Here is an 18,380-nt window from a genome sequence, read left to right as displayed (position 1 = left end):
TTTGTGACTCACTCATGGTTGATGTGTGTATCGAGGACACGTGTCACGAGGGTCACGAGGGTCACGAGGGTCACGAGGGTCACGAGGGTCACGAGGGTCACGAGGGTCGTTCATGGATTCTGAACTCTCACCTTAAAGTAAAGGCCAGCGGTGGGTCGTGCCATCAGGTTGTCGAAGTGCTCGTGGAAGTCCTTGCTGAGGATGTCCTGAGAGAGGGTCTCGTACGGGTCGAAGGCTTGCTCCTGCGGGCGCGAGCACATGTTTTCAGAGCGTTCTCCACGGCCGTGTTCGGGGGAAGCGTTCGAACCTCCGCCAGGTCCTCGAAGCAGCTGCCCACCAGGGGGTGCGGGCTGCCGTCGGCGGTCATCTCCACGGCGTCCTCGATCAGGCCCAGCAGCTTCACCGTCAGCTCGTGGATGTCCAGGATGTTGCTGAAGATCACCTCCACATCCTGAGAACATTCGTACAGTGACAACCTTTCTGTTACACATTATCATTTTCTTTATCAGGTTCTTTACGCAATAAAAGTTTACATACATCGTTTCCTCGAATCAAACAAAAAAAATGCAATAAAACAGCGGATCAAACAGGATGTTTTTGATAATGAAAAGTAGCAGAAGAGTTATTTTTTTATGTCCGTTACTCATACTTTTGTAATTTTACAGCACAAAATTTTATCTTCATACGTTCATATTTTAATTTTTATTCATAACGTTACGTAATGCTGTCTTTATCTATTTACTTTGAACATTTTTTTATGTCATGCGAACATTTTGTGTGTAATTTGATAAATTTGTTTATGTCATGCGAACATTTTGTGTGTAATTTGATAAATTTGTTTATGTCATGTGAGCATAGTGTGCGTAATGTGATCATTAATTCACGTTATATTAACATTTTGTGCGTAATGTGATCATTAATTCACGTTATATTAACATTTTGTGTGTAATGTGATCATTTATTCACGTTATATTAACATTCTGTGCGTAATGTGATCATTAATTCACGTTATATTAACATTTTGTGTGTAATGTGATCATTTATTCACGTTATATTAACATTTTGTGTGTAATGTGATCTTTTATTCACGTTATATTAACATTTTGTGTGTAATGTGATCATTTTTGTACGTCATGTAAACACGTATTTTGATCATCATGTTGTTTCATATTAAATTATGTTTTTTATTCGTCATTTCACGTCATGCGTCTCATATTCTAATTACGTTATTCATCTTATTTTATATTGAATTTATTAATAAATCGATGTTTTTTTTTCATTTCCTTTAAAGGAATTAACTTGAGGAGGAAAATACAACAAAATATTGTGTGACATACTTTTTAATTTTTTTTAAGATGCATATAAAAAGAGCTATTTTGGACGCCAGGCACTGAACCTTCAGCAATTCCAGACTCTGCAGATATATTTATAATCCAACACGTAGAAATCGTGTTTAAATGTACGACGAGGCAACATGCAGACGCACATCCTGTTGTACAGAAAAATAAGCGAGAAAGAGATGATTGAGAAGAAACAACTCCAGCCTGCCGAAGACTGAACGAGGGTCTTGTCTATGATTATTTCCCTTTCAGACGTTGCAGTCATTTCAGATTACACCACATTTCAACAGAGTAATTGCTGCTGCTCCGGCAGAGCAGATACTGTTCCTGTCGTAATTACAACATTCCACACTTCTCTTTTTTTCTTTCTCACCTAAACGTTAAAAACAAACGACTCCATGTTAAGATAGTTAACATTTTAAACTAACCCATGATGGATAAGACTTGAACCTACGTCGAAATCTATCCAATATAGAAATGTTTTTACGTTTATTCTTAATGATTTGCGGGATTATACTGTTGAAACTATGACTCCCACAAACACACATTTCAAACAAGAATGGAATGTCAAACAACTTTTTATGTATTTATCTTATGTGGTTTTATTTATTTAGCTTAAAATATACAGATTATTTGGCCATTAATGTAAATACACATCTTATTTCTACAAACTATTGTGATACAGACGCCTTTTTTAACTCACTGTTGAGTGGCCAATAGAAATAGAAATCATTTTAGTAACGCTGTATTTTACTAAATTGTCATATTTAATTTGAGTTAAGGCTTGAAGATAAGCGTCTTCTTGGCCAAAAATGGACTATCATTAGGGCTGCATGATATTGGAAATAAGTGCGATATTCGATATTGGTGTCTTGAATTGCGATATCGTTATTAATGCGATATTTGTATCTTTCACCTAAAAATGTAGCCATGCGCAGAAGCGAGTACTGTAGTGAAGGTCCGGGGTTTTAAAGAAGGAAAACAATGAGATATTTCCCTTTTCTTTTATTTAAACTTATAACGCTCGGGACTTGCATCGGTTTCCCGCCAAACTGAGCGACATCAGAGAGGAGCTGCCGGCACGTCGCGATATCACCAAATCAATAATAAATCCACCTCCTTGTACACGCACACATAACACTTTATAAATGACGCTAACAACTTAGCTCGTTAGCATACAGTGAAGACGCACACGTAACACTTTATAAATGACGCTAACAACTTAGCTCGTTAGCATACGGTGAAGACGGACAGGTTTGTTTGAAAGTTCACGATCTTCTAAGAAAACAACTGAGACGAGATGAAAAGTTCTTACAATATGTTGCTTTAACAAAGGAGGTTGAAAGAGACGAGTGACTGGATCACTAGTGTTTGACTAGATCATAAGTTAGTATTACTTCACTGGATCACTAGTGTTTGACTAGATCACAAGTTAGTATTACTTTACTGGATCACTAGTGTTTGACTAGATCATAAGTTAGTATTACTTCACTGGATCACTATTGTTTGACTAGATCATAAGTTAGTATTACTTCACTGGATCACTAGTGTTTGACTAGATCATAAGTTAGTATTACTTCACTGGATCACTAGTGTTTGACTAGATCATAAGTTAGTATTACTTCACTGGATCACTAGTGTTTGACTAGATCATAAGTTAGTATTACTTCACTGGATCACTAGTGTTTGACTAGATCATAAGTTAGTATTACTTCACTGGATCACTAGTGTTTGACTAGATCATAAGTTAGTATTACTTCACTGGATCACTAGTGTTTGACTAGATCATAAGTTAGTATTACTTCACTGGATCACTAGTGTTTGACTAGATCATAAGTTAGTATTACTTCACTGGATCACTAGTGTTTGACTAGATCATAAGTTAGTATTACTTCACTGGATCACTAGTGTTTGACTAGATCATAAGTTAGTATTACTTCACTGGATCACTATTGTTTGACTAGATCATAAGTTAGTATTACTTCACTGGATCACTAGTGTTTGACTAGATCATAAGTTAGTATTACTTCACTGGATCACTAGTGTTTGACTAGATCATAAGTTAGTATTACTTCACTGGATCACTAGTGTTTGACTAGATCATAAGTTAGTATTACTTCACTGGATCACTAGTGTTTGACTAGATCATAAGTTAGTATTACTTCACTGGATCACTAGTGTTTGACTAGATCATAAGTTAGTATTACTTCACTGGATCACTAGTGTTTGACTAGATCATAAGTTAGTATTACTTCACTGGATATACTGAGCTAAGACACGTCACCATAGCAACCGAGCCTAACAAGCTGCGCCGCACAGTTCACAGACGGACGGAGACGTAAACGACAACGAGACATAGAAGTACAAATTGACAACTTTACAGAACGTGACACGGATTGGTCGAAGTTCGCATTTATGGTCGCGCCTGATTGGTTAAAGAAATGCTTGATTTATACAATTACAAATGATAAATTATCGCACATGTTTTCCATATGTATATCGCACGTGCCAATATTGTGATATCGATATTTTTCCGATACATCTTACAGCTCTAACTAGAATAAAAATAAACTCTCCAGAATTGCGTAGTAAAGTCAGAATTAAGTCAAAACAACAGCCAAGATGTTGTAGAAAAGTTAAAGCTAAAGTAAACTGTGAGGGTGATAAAAAATTAAAAAAAAATAAAAAAGTTGTGAAATGTGCTTGAGTACCCAAAGATGATTACTTGTTATCCGATTAGAGAGTTTTGGTTCTAATCTTTAAAGGTCCTGCAGATGGATTCAGACAGAAAGTTGACTCCGTGTAACCTGCTCGATCGTGTGAGATACGTCAACATAGAACCCTCTCCTCGAGTCAGACCGTCGACCATCTTATCGTCTCACCTGAGGTGTGAAGATTTTTGGATTGGACAGGAAATGATGACGGAAAACTTTGATGATGAGGTCGAGCTCTCGCAGGTACTGTCGCTCCTCCGCGATCTCCAGCCTCACGAGGTCGTCGTAGGTGAGCTCGCCCGAAGACGAGGGCTCCTCCGTGCACTGGGACATCAGCCCGATGTCCTCCTCCTGGTCGAACATGTCCATCAACACCTGCAGGGACAACGAGCGCCGCTTTGAAGTAACTGCCAGAAGAGTTGAAAGGACGTGAAGAAGAAGAAGAAGAAGTAGTGAGGAACCTTGTCGGCGCACATGGACACTTTGATGTCCTGCTGGCTGATGTCATAGTGCCGGATGTTGCCCACGTAGTTGCCCGCCAGTTTGAGGATGTCTGCAGATATGTACTCCAGTACAGCTACGATGTACAGGGACACATGGTAGTCCACTTTATAACCCAAGACCTCCTGTGGACACACACAACAAATGTAAGATCTGGGATTCTACCATCAAATTCTCATCCGAGTGAACTATAAACTGTTCACATGACAAAGTTAATGATGACACGACAGATAAATGATCACATAAATGATCACATGACAAAAATAAAAGATTACATGACACACAACTGATCAAAGGACATGATGACAAAATGTTATAATCAAATTTGCATTGGGACGAACTCTAACATGATCACGTGATATAATGCTCACAAGACGTAAATAAATGATCACATGACGTTAATAAATGATCACATGATGTTGATAAATGATCACATGACGTTGATAAATGATCACAAGACGTTAATAAATGATCACATGATGTTGATAAATGATCACATGACGTAGACAAATGATCACATGACGTAAATAAATTACCACATGTCGTAGATAATTGATCACATGACGTAGATAAATGATCACAAGATGTTAATAAATGATCACATGATGTTGATAAATGATCACAAGACGTTAATAAAGGATAACATGACGTTAATAAATGGTCACATGACGTAGACAAATGATCACATGACGTAGACAAATGATCACATGACGTAGATAAATGATCACATGTTGTAGATAAATGATCACAAGACGTTAATGAAGTATCACATGACGTTAATAAATGATCACATGACGAGGACAAATGATCACATGTCGTAGATAAATGATCACAAGACGTTGATAAAGGATCACATGTCGTAGATAAATGATCACAAGACGTTGATAAAGGATCACATGTCGTAGATAAAGGATCACATGATGTTGATAAATGATCAAACGACTGTAATAAATGATCACACGATGGCGATAATACATGACAAAATTAATGTTCACACATCACACATAACTGATCAAAAGACAAGCATCATGTAACAATAAATACACAAAATAACAGTAGCTGATTCAACGTCACCTTCAGCAGCGGGTGGATCTTGTCCACAGGGAGCAGTAAAGGGTTCCTCCTTTTGCGTTTCTCAATGGCCGACTGGGCGTCAGCTATGGCCCATTTGTCAATGGGGTGAGGGAAGGTCTTCTGAACACGCTCCTGGTGAGTTGAAGAAGTTACACGTCGGTCAGTTGAACTGGATCCCAGAGATTCAGGACCAGAAGCAGAACTTTTTCGTTCACCTCCACATCCTGCACCGAGCGCGGCTGAGCCACACACAGCATGCTGAGCAGCTGCAGGATCAGCTCCTCGATGTGCTCCAGGGCGTCCTCGTTCGCCGTGAGGTTGGGATGGACCTGCTTCTGCACCTTCAGACACGCAGTAACAAAACACGGGTCAGAAAAGGAAAGAGAATCAATGTGCACTTTTTATTCCACAATAACATTATGAAGGACATTAAAGACATTTTTAGTTTAAGTTCAGTACAAAGAGATTAAAAAAGGGTTTAAAAAAAACTTTTGTATGTAAAAAAGCAGGAACGATGAAGCAACTTTCAAGTCGACACAAACCTCTGTTCATGCCCTACGATGGAATGACAGTAAACGTGGGGTGGCATGATCACCAAATGCCTCCAGATACAGGAATGCGAGAGAAGCGCGAAAAGGTCATAGCCAAACACATTCTTTTGCTCTGACTTTCCAGATATGCAGCTGCCTGCAGGAAGCCCCGAAGTGCGAAACGATAAAAAATAAGTAAACGAAGAAAAAGAATCACTTGGAGAAAAGATTATAAAATGCTTTTTAAATAATAAAGGTGATTTTAGAAACAATGCTTTCGGTCCATTTTTTTCCAGCCTTTTCCTTCTCCCCTCGTACGTCACTCATATCTTGATGCATCCTCACAAGACCAGAGGCGGTTATAAATAAGCGGCGAGTCTCCGGTGAACACCAACAAGTATCTATCAAAGCAGAAGTGTTTGTTGCGAGATCAATCCTCTGGGCCCCGACAGGCACTTGACCACATTCCACAGGACACCAGCGAGTCGTGAGTCACTGCACTGAAACTACGGGGGTTTCCCTCGAACGCCATTCGCCGAATAGTTTGGCTGCAGCGACGAGGCCCGACGAGTGCGATCGTCACAAACAATGCCAGGATGGGAGACGCTTGGATACACGAGCGCAAGGATGACATCCGAGCGTTGACGGGGGTCCGTCTGGAGAGATCTGAAGCCGGTCGACATGTTTGAAGATTTAGATTAGAGTTGTCAAACGTATTGAAATTTTAAAAAGTGTTGATACTCAAATGTTTTATTAAGGATATGCTTTGGAACAATGTTCCTCTCCCTCTGCGTTTGATGATCTACTGACTCCTTCAAGAAACATCTCTGTGTTTGATGATCTACTGACTCCTTCAAGAAACATCTGTGTTTGATGATCTACTGACTCCTTCAAGAAACAACTGTGTTGGATGATCTACCGACTCCTTCAAGAAACATCTGTGTTTGATGATCTACTGACTCCTTCAAGAAACATCTGTGTTTGATGATCTACTGACTCCTTCAAGAAACATCTGTGTTTGATGATCTACTGACTCCTTCAAGAAACATCTGTGTTTGATGATCTACTGACTCCTTCAAGAAACATCTCTGTGTTTGATGATCTACTGACTCCTTCAAGAATCATCTGTTTGATGATCTACTGACTCCTTCAAGAAACATCTGTGTTTGATGATCTACTGACTCCTTCAAGAAACATCTCTGTGTTTGATGATCTACTGACTCCTTCAAGAAACATCTCTGTGTTTGATGATCTACTGACTCCTTCAAGAAACATCTGTGTTTGATGATCTACTGACTCCTTCAAGAAACATCTGTGTTTGATGATCTACTGACTCCTTCAAGAAACATCTCTGTGTTTGATGATCTACTGACTCCCTCAAGAAACATGTGTGTTTGATGATCTACTGACTCCTTCAAGAAACATCTGTGTTTGATGATCTACTGACTCCTTCAAGAAACATCTGTGTTTGATGATCTACTGACTCCTTCAAGAAACATCTGTGTTTGATGATCTACTGACTCCTTCAAGAAACATCTGTGTTTGATGATCTACTGACTCCTTCAAGAAACATCTGTGTTTGATGATCTACTGACTCCTTCAAGAAACATCTGTGTTTGATGATCTACTGACTCCTTTAAGAAACATCTGTGTTTTATGATCTACTGACTCCTTCAAGAAACATCTGTGTTTGATGATCTACTGACTCCTTCAAGAAACATCTGTGTTTGATGATCTACTGACTCCTTCAAGAAACATCTGTGTTTGATGATCTACTGACTCCTTCAAGAAACATCTGTGTTTGATGATCTACTGACTCCTTCAAGAAACATCTGTGTTTGATGATCTACTGACTCCTTCAAGAAACATCTGTGTTTGATGATCTACTGACTCCTTCAAGAAACATCTGTGTTTGATGATCTACTGACTCCTTCAAGAAACATCTGTGTTTGATGATCTACTGACTCCTTCAAGAAACATCTCTGTGTTTGATGATCTACTGACTCCTTCAAGAAACATATCTGTGTTTGATGATCTACTGACTCCTTCAAGAAACATCTGTGTTTGATGATCTACTGACTCCTTCAAGAAACATCTGTGTTTGATGATCTACTGACTCCTTCAAGAAACATCTCTGTGTTTGATGATCTACTGACTCCTTCAAGAAACATCTGTGTTTGATGATCTACTGACTCCTTCAAGAAACATCTGTGTTTGATGATCTACTGACTCCTTCAAGAAACATCTGTGTTTGATGATCTACTGACTCCTTCAAGAAACATCTGTGTTTGATGATCTACTGACTCCTTCAAGAAACATCTGTGTTTGATGATCTACTGACTCCTTCAAGAAACATCTGTGTTTGATGATCTACTGACTCCTTCAAGAAACATCTCTGTGTTTGATGATCTACTGACTCCTTCAAGAAACATCTGTGTTTGATGATCTACTGACTCCTTCAAGAAACATCTCTGTGTTTGATGATCTACTGACTCCTTCAAGAAACATCTGTGTTTGATGATCTACTGACTCCTTCAAGAAACATCTGTGTTTGATGATCTACTGACTCCTTCAAGAAACATCTGTGTTTGATGATCTACTGACTCCTTCAAGAAACATCTGTGTTTGATGATCTACTGACTCCTTCAAGAAACATCTGTGTTTGATGATCAAAGAAACATCTGTGTTTGATGATCTACTGACTCCTTTAAGAAACATCTGTGTTTGATGATCAAAGAAACATCTGTGTTTGATGATCTACTGACTCCTTCAAGAAACATCTCTGTGTTTGATGATCTACTGACTCCTTCAAGAAACATCTGTGTTTGATGATCTACTGACTCCTTCAAGAAACATCTCTGTGTTTGATGATCTACTGACTCCTTCAAGAAACATCTCAAGACATTTTTATTTTTTCCTTGATTCTCTGAGACTCCTGCGTTTGTCTCGGTGTTATCTTGATCTTTTAAAGTATATATTTTAGTATAGTGTTGATTGTTTAAATGCTTTGTGACCCTGGTCTGGAAAAGTGCTCCATTAATCCAATAAATTACTTACTTACTCACTTATACAAGACTTATTTTCAAAAGTATTGATATCATAACCAAACTCATACTTCCTGTCAACTGTTCAAAGACTTTTGTCTCCTTGATTTAGTTTGCGACTCAATGAGGGAACAACAAGGTATCGTGCTGGTGGGTTAAAAACTTACAAATACAGGACAATTAACAGACAATAAAACAATTAAAAAAACAGATAAAACAATGTTTGTATAGTTTTACCAGCTGATACTTTGCACCTATGTTTTACATATATTTTTGCACCATTAAATGTTTACAATTACCACAAAGCTCTTAAATATTGGTTTGTTTAGATGTGTCAAGATGTGTGTATATGTCAGAGTACAGATTGGAATCCAGTAGGATCTGGAATCCTACTAGTACAGATAGAGTATACTAGTACAGATAGAGTAGGATCTGGAATCCTACTAGTACAGATACAGTATACTAGTACAGATAGAGTAGGACCTGGAATCCTACTAGTACAGATACAGTATACTAGTACAGATACAGTAGGATCTGGAATCCTACTAGTACATATACAGTATACTAGTACAGATACAGTAGGATCTGGAATCCTACTAGTACAGATACAGTATACTAGTACAGATACAGTAGAATCTGGAATCCTACTAGTACAGATACAGTATACTATTACAGATACAGTAGGATATGGAATCCTACTAGTACAGATACAGTATACTAGTACAGATACAGTAGGATCTGGAATCCTACTAGTACAGATACAGTATACTAGTACAGATAGAGTATACTAGTACAGATACAGTAGAATCTGGAATCCTACTAGTACAGATACAGCATACTAGTACAGATACAGTAGGATCTGGAATCCTACTAGTACAGATACAGTATACTAACAGATACAGTATACTAGTACAGATACAGTAGGATCTGGAATCCTACTAGTACATATAGAGTATACTAGTACAGATACAGTAGAATCTGGAATCCTACTAGTACAGATAGAGTATACTAGTACAGATACAGTAGGATCTGGAATCCTACTAGTACAGATACAGTATACTAGTACAGATACAGTAGGATCTGGAATCCTACTAGTACAGATAGAGTATACTAGTACAGATACAGTAGGATCTGGAATCATACTAGTACAGATAGAGTATACTAGTACAGATACAGTAGGATCTGGAATCCTACTAGTACAGATTGGAATCCTAATATCGAACTGGGATCTGAATATTGGCATTCCAATCTGTACCAGTAGAATTCTGGATTCTACTAGTGAATTACAAACTCTACTAGGAGAGATTGGAATTCTACTACTGTATTGGGATCTGAATATTGGATTTCCAATCTGTTCTAGGACAAATGGGAATTCTACCAGGACAATCTCCAATTCTAATGGGACACATTTATATTACCTCAAAATGTTATTTTGATGTAATCAAACCCTAACCCATATCAACATTAAGATCCCAGTTCAGTAGCAGGATTCCAATCTGTACTATTATACAGAGAGTTCCAATAAGAATCCAAATGATGTAACAGTGAAGGAGAAACGAAGATCAAGCCTCCAAGAAGGACAATATTGCGACTCACACTTTCTTTCACAGACGCACTAAACATATTCTCATCTTTGTCTCCTTGCCTGATCCAGTTCGACACCTTCTGGATTAAATTACACAAATGTTTCCGTGAGTGAACAGAGTTGTGTCGCCGCGGGTCCAGCGCTTACAAAAAAGGAGGGAAAGGCCGACATCCTGGAAGTCTTTGCACTCGCTCTCACTTTTCCTCCTACAATATCCCCTTCCACCTTTTTACAAGCTCGCTCTCCAGGGAGGAGAGATCACAGCGAGGTATTGACGTACACAACTTTCGAGGCAGCAGCTGCTGGTGTAACATCACACACACACACACACACACACACATAAATAGGACATTACCAAGACATGGAAATATAACGAACATCAATAAAACACAAACCAATCCACGTATGGAAACATGGTTCTTATTAAAAATAAAATTGAACACGCAGGTAATAGTGTAGCGAAGACATTGTTTTTATGTTTACAGGTGAATTGATGTCGACCTTAAATTGAATTAACACTCAAATTTTAACAGCAGCTGGATTGGAAATGATTCAAGGACGATATAAGAGAAACGGTGAGTTCACAATATGTTGTGTAAATATACAGTATTTTTCACTGAGAAAGAAAAATGGAATAAAAGACTTAATATGACAATTTGGATAAGAAATTATTTGAAAATAATTACTTTACTTGTGCCGCTTATATCCAACAGTATTCTTTATTTGACTGATATACAAAGTCATATTTTAAACAAAGTCGAATCAAAAAGCAAATGTCATGAGAACATTAATTACTAATAATATCGTGTTTTGGTACATTTTAAATCAAATCTCGTGCCAGGTTTATAGAAAAAAAATAAAAAGCCGAAATGAAAACATCTAGATTGAGATCCATATGTTTTCCTTATGTTAATTGTTCACTAGAGGATCAAATATTTTACATTAAATCCAAGAACCGGTATATTTTTGACAGGAGAATGTATTTCCCCTTAAAAAACGAATGTTCATCAGAGTAATAATGTGTCCTGGAGTTCACGTCCATAAACTGTCCGTCTCACAGTGACAGGTTGATTCAAGCGCTGGCTGTGAAATAAATCAGTGGTCGGACGTGACAACAGAACCATGTTAAAACACGGTTAACATTTACAATTCAATGGATTATATTCTCCTGCACGAGGGGCAGCGTCGGGCTCAGGTTGCAGGTATCGCGGGGAGGGTGTCTTGGTTCAAAAGTAGTGTGGGGGGGGGGGGGGGGGGCTTGGGGGGTACTTGTTATTATCCCCAAGTGTGTGTCACTGTGATTCATAGCATGACATCATCTGCCATTACAACCAGACCGTCTGGGGAAGCACAGAGAGAGAGAGATCAACAGAGACAACAGACGTGTGCATAGACACATGTGATGCCGTCTCACCATCACTACCCCCCCCCCCCACACACACACAAACACACACACACACATGCACACACATAAACAGAGAAACAAAGGAGCATAAACACAAACGTGGAGGCTCAGGAGAAACCATGGTCCTGACAAAGAAACAAAACAACGTACACAGCTCGGGGACAATGGCTGCCGAGCGGCGTTTTTTGGACTCGCCGTGACCTCACACCATCGTGACCCAGTGAACCCCGTCTGCCCGCATCCACCCATCCTCTCTTTCACACACTTGAAGGGTGGACGACACCAGCGTTACGCACTCGTCAACAAGATACTCTCGGTCGAACACCATCGTGGAAACAACATGTTTATAAAGCAAGAGGCTTGAAAACAAGAAGTGGAAACTAGTTTCCATTTCTCGGTAACTGAGGTCTCTCCCAGTAGAAAAAAAAAAGGTTAATGGTTCAAATACTTCTCTCCTCCTGTACAACAGATGCACCTGAATATCAATTCAATCTGGACCTGAGATCCGAAGAAGGAAAGACCTAAACATTGCAAACCATTTCGCCTCAAACCTGCCCGAGCAAGAGCTTTTTTTTTTTATAGATATACCCGTGAACAAGCAGACTTTAGGAATGCAGTTATTATTAACACCAGCGTGTCAGTGGCTAAATGACTCTCTTGTATGGCACCGGGCACGAGCCACAGGAATCCAGAGTGGCTTGGACTGGCAGGCAGGATGAAAACAAGACTCCCGCTCGAGGAAATGTCAGACAGAAACTGGACGGCAGAAATGCCACACATGTGACTTGAAAAAACTGTTTGGAAAGATGCAAGAATCTGCCTCTTTTGACCGATTATATGTATCAATAAACATTGGTCTTTCAACACGACACGTTGACATCCAGTCGAACACGGAAAAGAAAACGGTTCGACAAAGTGAAACTAACCTGTGAATCATAAAGAAACCTTCCAAGATATGAAATAGTTGTCATACCATTCATTCTGCTTGTGCTTCTCTGGACTTGTAACACTTGAAGCCAATAAACCAAGCTTGTCCTCGTGTGATGTCATTCAAACGTGACTGTGAGTTACCCCACTTTGGAGTTTCTATTTGTCATCGGGTTTTGGCTCGTAAAAAACAAACTCTCAAACTCTTCGTCAGACGGCTGAAAAACAGCAAGTCACAGTTTGTCAAAACCAAAACAAACCTGTCTCACGTCACACTCCGACTGACTTCTCTCCCCCGGCGGTTGTGTAACAAGTTGAGACAATGAAAGTGCAGCGCCTGCGGGCCCACCACCTGCACTCGCAGTTTCACCTGATTCATCACAGCTTCTCCGTCTCGCTGCAGGAAACCAAGACCGATCGCTCTTCATTTCTCAGTGTGACACGGAGGTTTTTCTCAGGAAGTCACCTGAGCAGACGTCACACGGTTTAACGTCGACGATCTCTTCCAGTCCAAAATATATATTTAAAAAATACTTATTTTAGTGCAGAGCTTCTGCTAACACTTTACAGTTTTTAGTAACGCATCTGTTGGAAAATATATTTACTTGTATGACATTTATTAGACAGAGAAGTTAAACTTAGGGAGAGATAATCATTTTTAAAATTGTAGATAGAGAAAGAAATGATGCAGGAAAAGGTTGGGAAACAAGTGGTCAATAAATTAAACGCGTATCTTTGTCACATTATTGTTTTCCGTCTCTCGTCTCCAGAAACTTAGCTACACGACAAAGAGTAAAAAAAAAATGGACTCTGGGTCCAGTGAGAATATTTCAACCCGGACCTGCATCTGTCTAATGACGCGATGCCCGAAGGCTGACAAAGGATGACAACAACGTGACATCATTCGTTTTCTAGCTGCGTTTCTTCAGCGTACTTTAGAAGACATTCAGGGAGACCCCTTTAAAGAACCATCGGTATGAAAATTCAACATATATCTTCGTTCACATCACGGTAGCAGTGAAATGAACTGATCACTCAGAACTTCTCTGAATGATCTCTTGTTCTTTTTCCCCCTCATTACTTAAAAGAACGGTGAATATTTTCTCAACCTGGTCATGCAAACCATCACTACCATGGCCTTCGACTTGTGGAAGCTTTTGTTTTGTATCAGCAGGCTACGGCTGCACGATATATCGAAAAAAGATTGTGATATTGACATGTGCGCGATATGCATATGGAAAACATGTGTGATCATTTATAATTTTTTATTGTATATATCAAGTATCTTTAAATCCGCACTTCGACCAATCAGTGTCACGTTCTGTAAAGTTGTCAATTTGTACTTCTATGTCTCGTTGTCGTTTACGTCTCCGTCTGTCTGTGAACTGTACAAGTCGATACCGAGTACCCGATGCAAGTCCCGTGAAACTGATGGTTATAAGTGATATTTTTATATCGAATAACGCACTCAATTCCAATATCGTGCAGACCTAATGCAGGCTGACCTATGACCCCTGAATCTTGCAGAGCGACGAAGCCAACAGAAGTGAATCTGTCCCGAGAAAAACTATCTTCCAGCAAGAGTCTGAAGCGGTTTACGTTTTCTCCTCCAGTGACCTTTGTCGCAATTTTTCTTACACGAGGAATAAAAACAATAAATGATTGGTTAATTATTCGTGAATGCACGACAATAATCCGACGACAGGAGATATACACAAGTTTTAAATGTCTCCCGAATGTCAACCTGAGGCACAACGACACACTGACCCGTCTGGATTTCAAACAGCTTTACCGGCAATAAAAGAGCCGCTGCAACGACTGAGGCGGCAAAACTTTCCTCCGGAGTTAAAGAAGTCTAACAGACAAGTTTGGGCAAAGACATCAAATAGAAACAAATGACAGACTGAACTGACAAACCGTAGCATTAAAAGAGAAATGATTGTCCCTAGAAATGTGATTATAAAGAAGGATTTCCTGCTATTGCAAAGTTTTCAAAGTTCACCCATGAGGTAAACAACAAATCAGTGCATCTCAAACAGAGACACCAGCACTAGTGCACAAGAGAACCAGACTTCTAGAAGGACAGAGAAGACACTGAAGGTGTGGATGAGGATGAAGTGTGTTCTGACAGCCATGATGTGGCTCAAGACAACAAGTTTGGTGGGTCGTGTGGTACCTTCCGTAGAGCTTGCACGAAGAGGCCTCTCCATTTGTGGCTGTTTTCTTCACTGGAGAAGTCGTAGCTCTGCTGGGGCTGCATCGCTGTAGCGGCTCCTGGCGTTGCCGTGACCCGGGCTGGACTGTCAGCATCGGCCCCGGCTAGAGAGTGCTTGTGGGCGGGTCAGTCCGGGGCAGGCACGGTGGGAAAAAGGAAAAAAAAAACACTCTTCCCTAGCTGCTTAGCTTGTGAATCCACTAAAGCGAGCAGCGAGCCAGGGCTGAAGGCAGAGTCGACAGTGAAAATATGGCTCTTGTACAAAACAAGCACATGTAGCTAGAAAGTTAACTCGCTAGCTGGCGAGCTAACCATGCTAGCTGCTGTAAACACGGGGCTAACTCAGCAGCTAACGTAGCTAAAGTAGCTAACGGCTAATAACAATATAACCCTCGCCGCTCGCCATCTTGTCATAAAGCTGAAAAACACGCACTTTTAAGTTCGAGTCCCGGCATCCGAGACGAACCGCAGCCGCGGCGAGAACCACAGCGACGGGTCGAGTTTGGTGAAATATCTCCACAAAACACCTGTAACGTTAGCAGGGGCTAGCGTTAGCTGGGCTAGCCTGTTAGCTTCGCTAGCTGCTGCTGCTGCTCCAGGCTGGCCTCGGTCTCTCCGGTCCTTACGAGCGGTTCTGCGGCGAACAAGGCACGCTTTCTCCGTCACAGCCTGGCATCGTCCCCGGGGAGGTCGAGCGCCGAACGCGGCGTAGGTCCAGCGCGGGAGGCTCGCTCCAGGGGCATGTTTTCTCCGGGGGTGGCGGCGGCTGGAGGAGCAGGAGGTGGTTTGTTGCTCTGGGAAGTGGAAGATGTTTCGGAGCAAAACTCTGTCTCTGCGCCGCTGTCATGCACGCGCCCCGCGGCCGCGCTCATTGGTGGAGACGAACTAGGCTGGACCAGAGTCTGGAGAACCTCCTCAGCTGCTCCTACATTACTGGACCAGAGTCTGGAGAACCTCCTCAGCTGCTCCAACATTACTGGACCAGAGTCTGGAGAACCTCCTCGGCTGCTCCTACATTACTGGACCAGAGTCTGGAGAACCTCATCAGCTGCTCCTACATTACTGGACCAGAGTCTGGAGAACCTCATCAGCTGCTCCTACATTACTGGACCAGAGTCTGGAGAACCTCCTCAGCTGCTCCAACATTACTGGACCAGAGTCTGGAGAACCTCCTCAGCTGCTCCTACATTACTGGACCAGAGTCTGGAGAACCTCATCAGTTGCTCCTACATTTCTGGACCAGAGTCTGGAGAACCTCCTCGGCTGCTCCTACATTACTGGACCAGAGTCTGGAGAACCTCATCAGCTGCTCCTACATTACTGGACCAGAGTCTGGAGAACCTCCTCAGCTGCTCCTACATTACTGGACCAGAGTCTGGAGAACCTCCTCAGCTGCTCCAACATTACTGGACCAGAGTCTGGAGAACCTCCTCAGCTGCTCCTACATTACTGGACCAGAGTCTGGAGAACCTCATCAGTTGCTCCTACATTTCTGGACCAGAGTCTGGAGAACCTCCTCAGCTGCTCCAACATTACTGGACCAGAGTCTGGAGAACCTCCTCAGCTGCTCCTACATGTTCTTAGAGGAACATTATTTACTGGACCAGAGTCTGGAGAACCTCCTCAGCTGCTCCAACATTACTGGACCAGAGTCTGGAGAACCTCCTCAGCTGCTCCAGCATTACTGGACCAGAGTCTGGAGAACCTCCTCAGCTGCTCCAACACCTTCTTAGAGGAACATTATTTACTGGACCAGAGTCTGGAGAACCTCCTCAGCTGCTCCAGCATTACTGGACCAGAGTCTTGAGAACCTGCTCAGCTGCTCCTACATTACTGGACCAGAGTCTGGAGAACCTCCTCAGCTGCTCCTACATTACTGGACCAGAGTCTGGAGAACCTCCTCAGCTGCTCCAACATTACTGGACCAGAGTCTTGAGAACCTCCTCAGCTGCTCCAGCATTACTGGACCAGAGTCTTGAGAACCTCCTCAGCTGCTCCTACATTACTGGACCAGAGTCTGGAGAACCTCCTCAGCTGCTCCAACATTACTGGACCAGAGTCTGGAGAACCTCCTCAGCTGCTCCTACATTACTGGACCAGAGTCTGGAGAACCTCCTCAGCTGCTCCTACATTACTGGACCAGAGTCTGGAGAACCTCCTCAGCTGCTCCTACATTACTGGACCAGAGTCTGGAGAACCTCCTCAGCTGCTCCAACATTACTGGACCAGAGTCTGGAGAACCTCCTCAGCTGCTCCTACATTACTGGACCAGAGTCTGGAGAACCTCCTCAGCTGCTCCTACATTACTGGACCAGAGTCTGGAGAACCTCCTCAGCTGCTCCTACATTTCTGGACCAGAGTCTGGAGAACCTCCTCAGCTGCTCCAACACGTTCTTAGAGGAACATTACTGGAGCATTAAAATGATGCTCTGGAGCTCGAAACATCATTAAATACAATGAATAATATGAAAATAAAAGACGTTTTTTTTAAATACACTGAACTTCAAAATACTATATTTGTGTTCATACTTACAAATAAAAATAAAGTTTTCAAAGACATTTAAATTCAGAACTAGATCGTTTTTAAACCATATTTAAAATCATGACAATTCCGGTAAAAAAAAGTTCACAGAAATATGTTTTGAGCTTAAAAAAGTGTATATTTTGTACATAGACGTATTTAAAATAAATAAAAAAAAGTATATATTTTTTACATAGAAGTATTTAGAAGTAAAGAAAAAAGTGTATATTTTGTACATAGACGTATTTAGAATAAAAAAAAAGTGTATATTTTGTACATAGACGTATTTAGAATTTTTGTTTAAATGTATATTTTGTACATAGATGTATTTAGAATAATAAAAGTGTATATTTTGTACATAGACGTATTTAGAAAAAAAAGAAAAAGTGTATATTTTGTATATAGACGTATTTAGAATAAAAAAAAAAGTGTATATTTTGTACATAGACGTATTTAGAAAAAAAAAAAAAGTGTATATTTTGTACATAGACGTATTTAGAATAATAAAAAAAAGTGTATATTTT

At 40.7% G+C, this 18,380-nt stretch overlaps 1 protein-coding gene across 1 annotated transcript in view; it reads right to left on the bottom strand.

Moving 5' to 3' along the window:
* Nucleotides 1-16,157, bottom strand: part of sos2 (son of sevenless homolog 2 (Drosophila)) — a 38,664-nt gene extending 22,507 nt beyond the window's left edge. The window contains exons 1-7 of the mRNA XM_087779336.1: nucleotides 15,297-16,157; nucleotides 5,845-5,970; nucleotides 5,630-5,761; nucleotides 4,516-4,680; nucleotides 4,223-4,429; nucleotides 308-451; nucleotides 132-242 (exon numbers count right to left, since the gene is read on the bottom strand). Coding sequence (XP_087635462.1) covers nucleotides 132-242; nucleotides 308-451; nucleotides 4,223-4,429; nucleotides 4,516-4,680; nucleotides 5,630-5,761; nucleotides 5,845-5,970; nucleotides 15,297-15,380 — 969 coding nt within the window. The 5' untranslated portion in view covers nucleotides 15,381-16,157. The remainder of the gene's footprint in view (nucleotides 1-131; nucleotides 243-307; nucleotides 452-4,222; nucleotides 4,430-4,515; nucleotides 4,681-5,629; nucleotides 5,762-5,844; nucleotides 5,971-15,296) is intronic.
* Between the last annotated feature and the right edge of the window lie 2,223 nt (nucleotides 16,158-18,380).

The sequence above is a fragment of the Callionymus lyra genome, chromosome 18 (genome assembly GCF_982586985.1).
Source record: "Callionymus lyra chromosome 18, fCalLyr1.hap1.1, whole genome shotgun sequence".
In the NCBI taxonomy this organism is placed as follows: domain Eukaryota; kingdom Metazoa; phylum Chordata; class Actinopteri; order Syngnathiformes; family Callionymidae; genus Callionymus; species Callionymus lyra.
Note: the sequence above shows the minus strand (reverse complement) of the source record. Positions and strands in the feature narration are given on the sequence as shown.